Source organism: Hyperolius riggenbachi, chromosome 12 (assembly GCF_040937935.1).
Source record: "Hyperolius riggenbachi isolate aHypRig1 chromosome 12, aHypRig1.pri, whole genome shotgun sequence".
Taxonomy (NCBI): domain Eukaryota; kingdom Metazoa; phylum Chordata; class Amphibia; order Anura; family Hyperoliidae; genus Hyperolius; species Hyperolius riggenbachi.
This window is the reverse complement of record NC_090657.1, coordinates 170624341-170636783: the sequence shown is the minus strand read 5'-3', so window position 1 is coordinate 170636783 and position 12443 is coordinate 170624341. Positions and strand designations below refer to the sequence as shown.

The 12443-nt window shown below is 46.0% G+C and overlaps 2 protein-coding genes across 3 annotated transcripts in view; one reads left to right on the top strand and one right to left on the bottom strand.

Annotated features, from left to right (window-relative positions):
* The window catches only part of STMN3 (stathmin 3), a 38423-nt gene extending 37661 nt beyond the window's left edge, over positions 1-762 (top strand). For both annotated transcript variants that reach the window (XM_068262480.1, XM_068262481.1), the window contains exon 5: positions 440-762. In XM_068262480.1, coding sequence (XP_068118581.1) covers positions 440-499 — 60 coding nt within the window. In that variant the 3' untranslated portion in view covers positions 500-762. The remainder of the gene's footprint in view (positions 1-439) is intronic.
* RTEL1 (regulator of telomere elongation helicase 1) overlaps positions 1-806 on the bottom strand; it is a 441366-nt gene extending 440560 nt beyond the window's left edge. Inside the window, exon 1 of the mRNA XM_068262473.1 lies at positions 369-806. Within this exon, the coding sequence (XP_068118574.1) occupies positions 369-371 (3 nt within the window). The 5' untranslated portion in view covers positions 372-806. The remainder of the gene's footprint in view (positions 1-368) is intronic.
* Between the last annotated feature and the right edge of the window lie 11637 nt (positions 807-12443).

Sequence of the window (12443 nt, the reverse complement as noted above, 5' to 3'; positions counted from 1 at the left end):
CCAGACTGGATTAGCTGTATGCTTGTTTCAGGTATGTGGTTCAGCCACTACTACAGCCAAAGAGATCAGCAGGACAGCCCGGCAACTGGCATTATTCAAAAGGAAACATCCATATCCCTCTCAGTTATGGTTCCCTTTAAGGTGCCCACTAAAATTTTGATTGTACAATCTCATCACTTCTATGTAATATGAGGGACTACCTAAAGTATTCACACAAAGCCACTCTGTTTACCCATCTACTACATAGACTTGCTAAGATTGTACAATCAAGATTGTATCATTAGTGGGCACCCTTACAAGACACAATATTGAGAGAGCCCTCTCCCGGTGAGCTTACAATCTAAAGTAATCATTAGCGTCTCACTGACCATCCCTCATGCTTGTAGCCCAGCTGTACTGTATTGGGTGTTGTCACGGAGCCGCCATTGTGTTGTTGCAGGAGCTGCATGCCGCTGAGGTCCGCAGGAACAAGGAGCAGCGAGAGGAGATGTCCGGCTAGACGCGGCCATCTTCCACGCCGCCGCCGCCTCCTGGAAACAGCAAACGAAACTATTTTACGTACAAGTCATCTGCCACGTCATCACTCAACCCCCGACTCCCATGCCCCCTCCCCCCATCTGTCACCTTCATAGCCCAGCCATCCTGGGGTAATGACCTCCATAGGATAACGCCGTCCGGATCGCACGCCTGCAGAATCTCCCAGAGGAGAACGCCCCTGCCATTTTTTATTTTTAAACCATATAAAATACAATGGTTCGAGGATTTGGGCTCTTTGTCTTTTGTTTGTGCCTGGGGGTCTCTTTACTCTGCTGATTCACAGTGAACCTCATCAGGGCCGGCGCTACCATAGAGGCAAAGGAGGCAGCTGCCCCAGGGCCCCAGAGCTTGTAGGGGCCCCCAGTGGCTACAAGAGGAAAAAAAAAGTTTTCAAATCGGCCTTATAGTTTTTGAGAAAATCGATTTTAAAGTTTCAAAGGAAAAAAATACACATTTAAAAACCTGCCGACTTTAATGGTTAATAGCAAATCCACCTTAAATGCTAGAAACCCTAAATTTGCAGGATATGTTTAGGAGATGATTAGGAATAAGAGGAAAAAACAATTTTTCAAAAAGACCTTATAGTTTTTGAGAAAATCGATTTTAAACTTTCGAAGGAAAAAAGTATACTTTTAAATGCGGTAAATGTCACTTTTAGTAGCAAACCTAACGGTAGTGTAATTTTACATGCATCAAACGAAAGCGCAATAAATTTCCTGATGGGGTTTCCAGGGGGTCTATACGCAGCCGCAGCGCTTTGGCCAGGGATCGCTATACAGCCGCAATATGGCTGTATGATCCCTGGAATTTTTTTCCTATTTTCCCAATTTTTTTTTTATGTTTAGAGTGTGGGGATTTTTTTTTTTTTTTTTTAATTATGTGGGGTCCCCCCTCCTGAAACTTTTTAACCCCTTGTCCCCCATGCAGGCTGGGATAGCCAGAATGTGGAGCTCCGACCGATTGGGACTTCACACCCTGACTATACCAGCTGCAAAAAAAGGTCCCCTAATGCCGATTTTTGTTTCGGGGTACACGTTGGCGGGAGGGCCCCCAGGTTTATTTTGCCCTGGGGCCCCATTGTTGCTTAAACCGGCCCTGAACCTCATACTGGGGATAGCGAGTTTGTACAGGCAGCAGTTTAGTGGTAGGAAGAGTCATTTTCCCACTGATCTTGTGAATCCAACCTAATAATTGGCAAGTGTCCCTGCGTCCCATGTCCGTGTGTCAGTGCGAGACACTGCCGAGAGCTGGGGGGAATGACGTGTGGCAGAGGACGGGTCCTGAAGGGGCGCGGTCAAGGGCGTGCGCGGGCGGCGGCGATGTATGTGCACCGATAGAGAAACCAGGGCGGGGGGGGAGCCGAGGAAGGGCGCCACCACAGCCTACCGCCCGTTTTTAAAGGGGCCTTAGGACTAGTGGAGAGATAAAGTCTATGTCTGGGTGTGACCACTTATTTATGTCCCTAGTTTATAGGCAGGGCCGTTTTTAGACATAGACAGCCCAGGAAGCATAACATAACTGGGATAACAGCTGATTGAGGGAGCATCAATGAGCTATTCTTGGCAGATTGTGCTTTATTCAGTTCTTATGCACAACCGCTTGCTCAATTAAAGGAAACCTGTAACTAGGGATGGCCCTGCCTAGGAGAACTCATGGAGAAGCATGTGATCATTTTGATCAGATGATGGATTTGTAAGGCTCTGATTTGCTGTGATGACTTCCTGGGTTAATGCATGATCATGACCAGCAAATCAGAACCTTACAAATCTATCAGGTGATCAAACTGATTGCATGCTTCTCCATGAGTTCTCCTAGGCAGGGCCATCCATACGCTGTATCCACCAGGGGGAGAAATGTTGCATACTCACCTAAGAGAAGGAAGGCTGTGGATCCCTTAGATCCTTCCCGTTCCTCTCTGCGTCCCTTCGTTCCACCGCCGGGCCCACCATTCCAGCGAGTCCAAGAAGCCTTTTGGTCTCCTCAGAAGGCTACAGAAGTTCTGGAGTCTCCGAGTACATCTGAAAATGGCTCCATACTGCGCACACGGAACAAGGACTTGCACCTGCGCAGTATGAAGCTGCTCCTCTTTGGAAGTACTCGGGGACCCAATCTCTTCTGTAGCCTTCCGAGGACCTGAAGACGCAGCTAGTGGGATATTTGAATGGGGTCCAAAGCCTTCCCTCTTCATAGGTAAGTATGTAACTTTCGCTCCGTCATCAGTCTCCCAGACGTGTATTTACATTGTTCAGCGCTGCGATCTACGGCAGTGCTTCACTGGGGACAGCCTAGTGACAGGGCTGTCCCCCTGGGAGGCACTAAAGTGATCCTCTGTCATAGGCTGATGCCTATGACAGCCGATCACGCTGATTGGCTGGCAGAGGGAGGGAGGGTAATAAAAGAAAATACACAATTAAAAAAATAATAATAATAAATAAACAAACATCCCTGCAGGGATCAGAGCCCACCAACAGAAATCTCTGTTGGTGGGCAGAAAAGTGTGTGTGTGTGTGTGTGTGGGGGGGGGGGGGGGGGGTGTCACGTGTGTTGGGCTGTACGGCCCAAAATGGCCTGGTCACTAGGGGGGGGGGGGTTTAAGCCCGTGGTCCTTAAGTGGTTAATCAAATCTGCTTAGAGAGAGATCTGTTGGCTGGCCACACACCGCATGCCAATTCTCAAATCAATTTCATGCTGAAAATAATCCGGAATTAACCTTGCAATGCCACATCAGCCACCTCGCCACCCCGACACTATCCCCCTAATGCTCACTGTGTTCCGTCCCCAGTGCACTATACATTACCTGTCCCTATCCACCACATGTGCGTTGCTGGCTCTGGGTGCCGTTTTTCGTCCATACACGCGCCTCACGTGGTTTGCCGGCGTGTGACGTTACACACGTGCCCATGTTACTTAGGCAACCACGTGAGGCGCGAGTATGGACGTAGGATGGAGCCCGGAACAAGCAGCAGACATGGACAGTTAATGTATAGGGCACCGGGGGAGAGGGGGGATGGCCACATTGAACATTAGAGGGGACAGCGTTGGGGACTTTGTCGGTCATCCCGATATCGCTCGCTGGTAGTGTTGCGCACCCGACCGACCACGGTGGCCTGACAATTTGCAAGCATGTGCAATCGACATGATTGCCCTGAAATCGGTTCCATTGTCGATCGGGCATGCACATGGCGGCACCGATTTTCATCCGATTAAACAACTACTGAATCAGATGGTCGATCTACAGCCAAGTCGATAGATGTGTGGCCACCTTAAGACATGGATGGATAGTAATTTTAACACCTTAATGGGTACTACTGATTAAAATAGCAGAGGTTGGTTTAATAACATAACAATAAATGACAGATACTGTTCATGAGTTAATTCAATTGCACTTTTTTTTATTTGGTTTGGTTTGTTGCAACACTTCTGATTTTCCAGGACAACCTGTAAAGACCCAGGCTTCACACTAACAGTATCATTCTCTTTTTGTAAAGTGACTACACACCTCTCTTAAAGGGAATGTCCAGGCAGATACAAAAAAAGACATCTACTTACCCGGGGCCCCTTGCAGCCGACATGTCCCACGCAGCAGCTCCACTCTCAGCCACCGGCCCGGGGTCCCCGCCGGTGCAGAGGCCGACCTCGCGAGCACCGCTGTCAATCAAGTCCACGTTGTCCGGAGTGTATGCACAGGTGCAGTAGTTCTGTGTAGTACACTCCACATGCAAGTGATTGACAGCAGCGCTTGCACAAGGGCAGTAGAGGGCGACCTCGCGAGGTCAGCCTCTGCACTGGCGGAGACCAAGGGCCAGGGGCTGGGAGCGGAGCTGCTGCGAGGGACATGTCGGCTGCAATGGGCTGGAGGAAGCCTCGGGTAAGTAAATGTCATTTTTTTAAATCTGCCTGGACATTCCCTTTAAAGGGAACCTGAGGTGAGAGTGATATGGAGGCTGCCATATTTATTTCCATGTAAATAATGCCAGTTGCCTGGCTGTCCTGTTGACCTTCCAGAATAAGTAGTGTCTGAGTCAAAATTAAAATACTCTAAAAACAGTAAAAAATGAAACTAGGAGGTAGTTGTGGACTTACCTCCCCACTGAACACTTGTATTGTCTGTATCAGGTATTTCACCCACTTACCCAGGCAAATAATAGGAGTAACTTATACGAGCTTTCCCGGAGGTGCCATTCCTGCGGAGAGCTTGTATACATTACTCCTGTAATTTGCCTGAGGAAGCGAGGGAAATACCTGTGAAATGTTTTTTCTGATACAAACAATATGAGTCTTTAAAGAGGAACTGAAAGGTCCTAAAAAAAATAATTCGAGTTTCACTTACCTGGGGCTTCTGCCAGCCACCTGCAGCCGATCTGTGCCCGCAACGTGACATACCGATCCTCCATTCCCCCGCCACGGCTCACTTTCACTTCTTGAAGCCAGTGTCCACTGCGGCCCTGGCCCCGCGCATCCTCGTTCACGCTCCCCTCGCCAGGAGTGTACTGCACAGGCGATTTTCTCGTATTGCACCTGCACAGGACGCTCCTGGCCACGGGAACACATGAGCATATGCGTGGCCAGGGCGCATTGGACGTCGACTTAGAAGTCGGTTTCCACTACGAGAAGAAAAGTGAGTGGTGGCGGGGGAATGGAGGATCGGTATGTCCCGGCGCGGGCACCTGTCGGCTGCAGGGGGCTGGCAGAAGCCCCAGGTAAGTGAACTTCTTATTTTTTAGGACCTTTAAGTTCCGCTTTAATGGGAAGGTAAGTCCACTACATCCCATTTTAAAAATGTTTTTAGTGTATTTCAACCTTCCTGGTGCCTCTGTTTCATTCTGTCAACCGTATCCTTTATAGCCTTGTTTTGAGAAACAATATTTTTGTTTCTAACCTATTAATTCCTCATTGCTGTCTGCATAGCCAATTAATGTAGGGCAGGCTACAGACTTCCTATTCGTGAGTTAAAGGGAACCTAAACTGAGAGGGATATGGATGTTTCTTTTTAAACAACACCAGTTGCCTGGCAGTCCTTCTGATCTCTTGATTGCATTAATGGCTGAATTACAGACCTGAAAAAAACATGCAGCTAATCCAGTGTGACTGCAGTCAGAGCACCTGATCTGCATGCTTGTTCAGGGGCTGTGGCTGAATGTATTAGACATTCCACATGATCCGAACCATCAATAGTCCATCTTTATTAGTTAGTCCATAAAATACATGATAAAATCTATGGGTAAGTATAAAATATCTTATACTTACCCATGCAGATCTTATCATGTATTTTATCGATTAACTAATAAAGATGGACTATTGATGGTGCGGATCATGTGGAGTGTTTGCAAGCACTTGTTACTCCAAAGTTGATCCCTGCACATCCAATACCATTGGTTCAGAAGCATTTACTAAAAAGCTGAAAGTATTAGAGACACAGGATCAGCAAGAGAGTCAGGCAACTGGTATTATTTAAAAAGGAAAAATCCATATCCTTCTCAGTTTAGGTTCCCTTTAAAGAGAAACCATGACCAAGAACTGAACGTCATCCCAATCAGTAGCTGACACCCCATTACCCATGAGAAATCTATTCTTTTTCACAAACGGATCATCAGGGGAGTCTGTATGGCTGATATTGTGGTGAAACCCCTCCCACAGTGTGATGTCAGGACCATGGTACTGACAGTTTCCTGTCTTTGAACCTCATTGCATTGTGGGAAATAACAGCTGTTTACATCTGGGTCCAACTGCCAAAAAAGCAAGCAGCATCTCCTTCCAGTGACATCACCTGCCAGCAGTAAAAATGTCACCATGTGGTAAATGTCAGAATGTAAATGAGGGAGAGAAAAGATTTTACAATGGGCAAACACTAAATCATTTATACATAATTATTGTAAAAAGGAATCACTTTTTTATTACATTATTTTCACTGGAGTTCCTCTTTAAGGGGGAGGTGGGTGCAGGCAACAGCTGCCTAGCCTTTGCAGCCAAAATGGCCAGCAACGGCCCTTTCGAGTTTTATTACAGTCATTTTGAAGCCATTTTATGCAACTTGGAATTGGAATACATTCAACAGGTTTATGGTATACAAAGACACCACCCCTCAATAGATATGAACATACAGCATCAACAAAAGGAAAAAAAATGGTTTTGCACCCAGTAGTTGATATAGAGTATAAAACGTAAGTACAGTACAGTCCCATAAAATAAGTGCATGCAATCAACCTGATGCACATTATTGGATTCTCTTTTTGTATATTTTGTTCCCCTTTTCTTGTACTTTTTACTTGTCGTCATGAACACGTTTCTGCAATCTCTCTTGCCTCTGAAGAAGGGCCCCCTATGAAGACCAAGAAACAGGCATCAGGCTGTTTGTAATAACTTGGAATTAGACCAATGAAAGGCAGGAGATGCTGCTTTGGACTGGTCCATTTCTAAGCTGCATACAATTTACATCAACTTGCAATTAATAGCATCTCATTGACCATCCCTTCTGCACATCAGTTACTAGGAAGTGTGGCTGTGGCAGAGATTGCAGTAGGAACCCCTCTGCCATAACATGAATTATATACCAGGTGTTTTAATATGGGTGCCTGGTGGTACCAAAAGTTACTCATCGGTGACACGCTATCTGCTTCTGTCAACCGTAAGTCCCACTACCAGGGACGTAACTAGAAATCACTGCCCCCCCACCTCCCCTTTTATATTCACTGGTACCCCCAACATTACCAGCAATGATGTCACACTGGTGCTGTCGTCTGGGCCTCTGCTGATGTCTGGAGGCGGGTGACCATATCCCATTCTCCCGTGTGACTTCCTGGAAGGGGCAGGGTGCTCTGATAATCACCCCTCCCACCTCCAGTATTTTGAGTGGTTGGGGGAATGTGATTCTCAAGATTGAGCATGGGAAGATCCAGAGACTCTCTGGTTGGATGTTGGAGTCACATGACCTCCTAGCCTAGAAGACCCTCAGAGGTGGGATGCACTGTTAGGCCTAGTGCACACCAGAGCGGTTCTGCTGCGGTTTGCGATCCGCTTGCGGGTGCGGATCCGCTAGGGTAATGTATTTCAACGGGCTGGTGCACACCAGAGCGGGAGGCGTTTTGCAGAAACGCATACTCCCGGGCTGCTGCAGATTTTGGGTTGCGGATGCGTTTCTGCCTCAATGTTAAGTATAGGAAAATGCAAACCGCTCTGAAAAACGGCACTTCAGAGCGGTTTGCCAGGCGTTTTTTATTACAGTAGCTGTTCAGTAACAGCTTTACTGTAACAATACATGAAATCTACTACACCAAAAACGCTTCACAAAACCACAAAATGCTAGCTAAAACGCTACAGAAATAGAAGAAAAGGCGTTTCAAAATCTGCTAGCATTTTGCAGATCTGCTAGCGTTTTTTGGTGTGCACCAGGCCTTAGAGTGCTGCCTCTGCTGTGCAATTGTTCCTGGCCATAGCTGCGCTGGCTCACACATTCAAAGTCATTTACTGTATCTACAATTGAAGTCAACCTGTGTGTTCTTTGGTTACAGGCCCATAGAAATGGGTCTGACATGGGAGGGAGGACACTGTTTACATTCATAAATGCATTCTCACCTGACCAAAGTGACTTTTCTTCTACACTTTGCCCCATGTTTTTATTGCCACTAGCACAAGTTTGCTATTTTCTCTCCTGTGTCACATGACCAGCGCCGCTGACAGGGCATTGTAACCAGTAGCCTTATAAGGGGACCGTAGTGACTGGAGCCCATCCCCCTCTCTGCTGAGTAACATACATTTAACTGTTTTCAAGCTCCAGCAGTGTGCACTGAACAGGAAAAACAGCTACAGAGTTAAGGAATTACACACTGAGGTACTCAAATGGCAAAAAATGCTACTGCACATGCGCAGAATGCTCCCGGCTGCAGGAGCGCAATAGAGGATGCGCACAGCCGGCGCTGCACATGTGCAGTGGTCAGCTGGATTACGGAGGGGGGAACAACTGAGGAACAGCTGAGCGTGGAGTCACTGCGAGGGAGCCGGAAGACTTCAGGGGACTGGAAGAAGCCTCAGATAAGTAAATGGGTGTTTTGTTTTCGGCCGACTGCCAGTCGTCCTCCGGCAAAGCGTCCTCTTCTTCTGCATCTTGAGTCATGCGGACACGCTTTACGGTGGGGAGTGCGGAAGAAGAGGACGCTTTGCCGGAGGACGACTGGCAGTCTGCCGAAAACACAACTTAGCTGCGGAGGGAGACCGGAGGGCACAGGACGGCTGCAGGAGGCTTGGGAAAGCCCCAGGTAAGTGAATTTTTTTTTTTGTCCACAGTTAAAGAGACACTGAAGCGAAAAAAAAATGATGATATTATGATTTGTATGTGTAGTACAGCTAAGAAAAAAAACATTAAGATCAGATACATCAGTCTAATTGTTTCCAGTACAGGAAGAGTTGAGAAATACCCAGTTGTTATCTCTATGCAAAAAAGCTATTAAGCTCTCCGACTAACTTAGTAGTGGAGAGGGCTGTTATCTGACTTTTATTATCTCAACTGTAATTGAACTGTTTACTTTTCCTCTGCTAGAGGAGAGGTCATTAGTTCACAGACTGCTCTGAAAGACTCATTTTGAATGCTGAGTGTTGTGTAATCTACACATATTATAGAATAATGCAATGTTAGAAAAAACACTATATACCTGAAAATAAAAGTATGAGAATATTTTCTTTGCTGCTAATCTTCTAGTAATTATTCATAGTACACAACCAATTCATTATATCATATATTTTTTTTTCGCTTCAGTGTCTCTTTAAGGTTCTTTTTAATCTGATCGGACTGCTTATCATTTTCCCTTCCATTTGGTTGGGCCCAGTCAATTGTCTTGGTTAATCGTTCAGATAACTGGATCGTTGATGGGCACCTTAACTGTAAGTGTGAGCAATTACATCTACAGTATAACCCACAAATAACTTGCAGTAGCACACAAGCAGCACAAACAAAATGGTCGTTCAAATACCTGCAGCACCACCTAGTGGAAAGCCAGCATTAAAGCAACTATATAAGCAACATAATAAAGTTTCATTATTCTTTTGCCTGTTTTCACATTTATGAGGAGAAAAATCCTCAAAAATGTGAGCCATGAAAAGGGACCTCAAATGCTACACACATATGGCCTCAATTCACAGAGCTTTATCAAACACTTTATCAAACGTTTGATAATTTTCCTCATGAGTAAAATCTAATTTTGAATTCACTGAGGTGTTATAGATTTATTGATCATTTCATCGATAAAACATTCGATAAATCTATAACACCTTAGTGAATTCAAAATTAGATTTTACCCATGAGGTAAATTATCAAACGTTTGATAAAGCTCCGTGAATTGAGGCCACTGCTGTGATTCTGTACCAAGTAAAATTATTTAAAATACACACATGATTGACCTGCAAATGAATATTATGTACTTACCGCGCCGTCAGTTCCTCTCAGAAGCTCACCATTTTCTTCTTAAGATTCCTTCCAGTACTAACAAGATTTTGTCAGAACTGAAATATATCAGCTGCTGTCAGTTATATATCAGTTGCTGTCAGTGAAAACTGAAAGGACAACTGATGAGCAAGGTAATGTCCATGTTTCCCTATGGCTCGAGTGAGAGATATTACAGTTTAACAGTGTGCCGACCAGGAAGCTGTTATGGGGTAATGGCCATTTTCAAAATGGAGGATGGAGAATTCCATTGATCACAGTGGACAAACAGGATGCAGGAGAGGAGAAAGAGATCGATTAATAGACTACACAGGAAGTAAGTATGACCTGCGTATATTTATTTTGACTTTAAATTTTCAGTTCAGGTTTGCTTTAAAGGGCCAGAGACCTCTGGTACTGAAGTGGTTAATTATTTTATCTTGACACACCTGGGTATTTAATTTATCGAAAAAGATAAATTATGGCACGGGTCCCTGATATGTATACCAGATAATTTACACATTTATTGAAATACAATTTACACACTTGCCTGATTGCATGCAAAAATCAGCATTTAAAACAAGCTAAAATTCTGCTGGAGCAACAGCACCTCATAATAGGCTAGCAAAACTGACTATGCTAGGCCGGCATATCAACCACCAACACACTTACACATGGGCCCAACCATACACACGTTTAGCGACTGCATAAGCAGTGAGTCCAAAATAAGTTATCTATAAGCTCCACATAGGGGGCCATAGAGTCCACCTGTGCAGCAGCGATATGTGGTCATGGCCGGATTTGTTCTCTTTACCGCCCAAGGCCACTGTCACCAGTCGCCCCCTTCAGTATAGGTAGCGAGATGACCCCTCCCCCTTCCCTCCAGAATAGGTAGCGAGATGACCCCTTCCCTCTAGTATAGGTTGCCTGCTTACCCCTCCCCTTCCAGTATAGGTAGCCAAGTGACCCCTCCTCCCTTTCCCTCTAATATAGGTAGCCTGAGGACCTCTCCCCTCCAGTAAAGGTAGCCAGATGACTCCTTTAATCCCTCGCTTTCCCACTCCCCCCCCCCCCCCTTTCAGTATAGGTAGCCAGCTCTCCTCCACACTGCAGCAACCATCTTTGTTATTCACTCCCCTGCTCTTCTCTAGTGCAGAAGCTTAGTCTTCCCCTTCCTCTCCAATGCTACCCAAGTCCGTAGCCTTGGCCTAAATCCGGCCCTGTATGTGGTAATAATAGCACGTGTAACACCAAGTATCTAACTTTTTGTTCCCCATCCAGTACACTTCACTTTACTAAACACTTCAACCATACCTCCCAACTTTTTGAGATGAGAAAGAGGGACACTTAACCTTCCTGGCGATAACCCCGAATGTAGTTCGGGGTAAGCCGTGCAGGAGTTTTTCCCAGGCCCTGCTGGGCCGATTTTGCACAATTTTTTTTTTGCTGCACGCAGCTAGCACTTTGCTAGCTGCGTGAGCACACCGTTCGCCGCCGCTCCGTGCCGCAGAGCCCCGACCCCTTGAGCAGCCTGGCCTATCAGCGCCAGGCAGCGCTGAGGTGTGGATCGGGACTCCCGATGACGTCACGACGTCGATGATGTTGGCGACGTCATCCCGCCCCGTCGCCATGGCGACGGGGGAAGCCCTCCAGGAAATCCCGTTCTTTGAACGGGATTTCCTGATCGGCGATCGAAGAGGGTAGGGGGATGCCGCTGCACAGCGGCTATCTTGTAGCGAGCCCTAGGCTCGATACAGGATTTAAAAAAAAAAAAATTAAAAAACGGCTGCGCTGCCCCCTGGCGGTTTTTAATAGACCGCAGGAGGGTTAAGCCACGCCCTTGACCACGCATACCATAAAGATTTCATACGAAAAATATGTTGTTTTATAATTCAAACCACACTGGTCCTTTCTATCCTGATTCATTTTCCCTCATATTAACAGTTTAAAATTAGTAATATATCAATTTAAAGGATAGGAATACAGTTTAGAGTCAAATACATTTTTTTGTATAGAAATATATATATTTACATAGAAAGAGGGACAAAGTCCTGAAAGAGGAACAAATAAGGAAGAAAGGGGGACAGTGGGATTGGGCTCCAAAAGAGGGACAGTGGGGAGCTATGCTTCCACCAGTTGCGTGTGGTCCTGTATTAGTCATGGAGAGAATCCGAAGACAAAACAACAAAAGTTGTTTAGGTGATACCTTTAATGACTAACTGTACATGCTTCCACCACACAAAGAAATTCGGTGAATAGATGTGCGTTGTAATGATTCCTACTGAATTATTCATAAACACTACCACTAATGACTGGCACTGCTGATTTTATCGCAATATAGCAGCTGGCAGACGCTGGAGCTCTCACGCATGCGCAGTGGAGCACTCCAACTCCGGCCATATTAGAAGCCGTCACGTGAGCGCGCACCCCCCACCCTTTCTCCTCAGCCCGGATCTCGTGAACGCGCGCGGCCTTCTCCCTTCACCCCCCCACC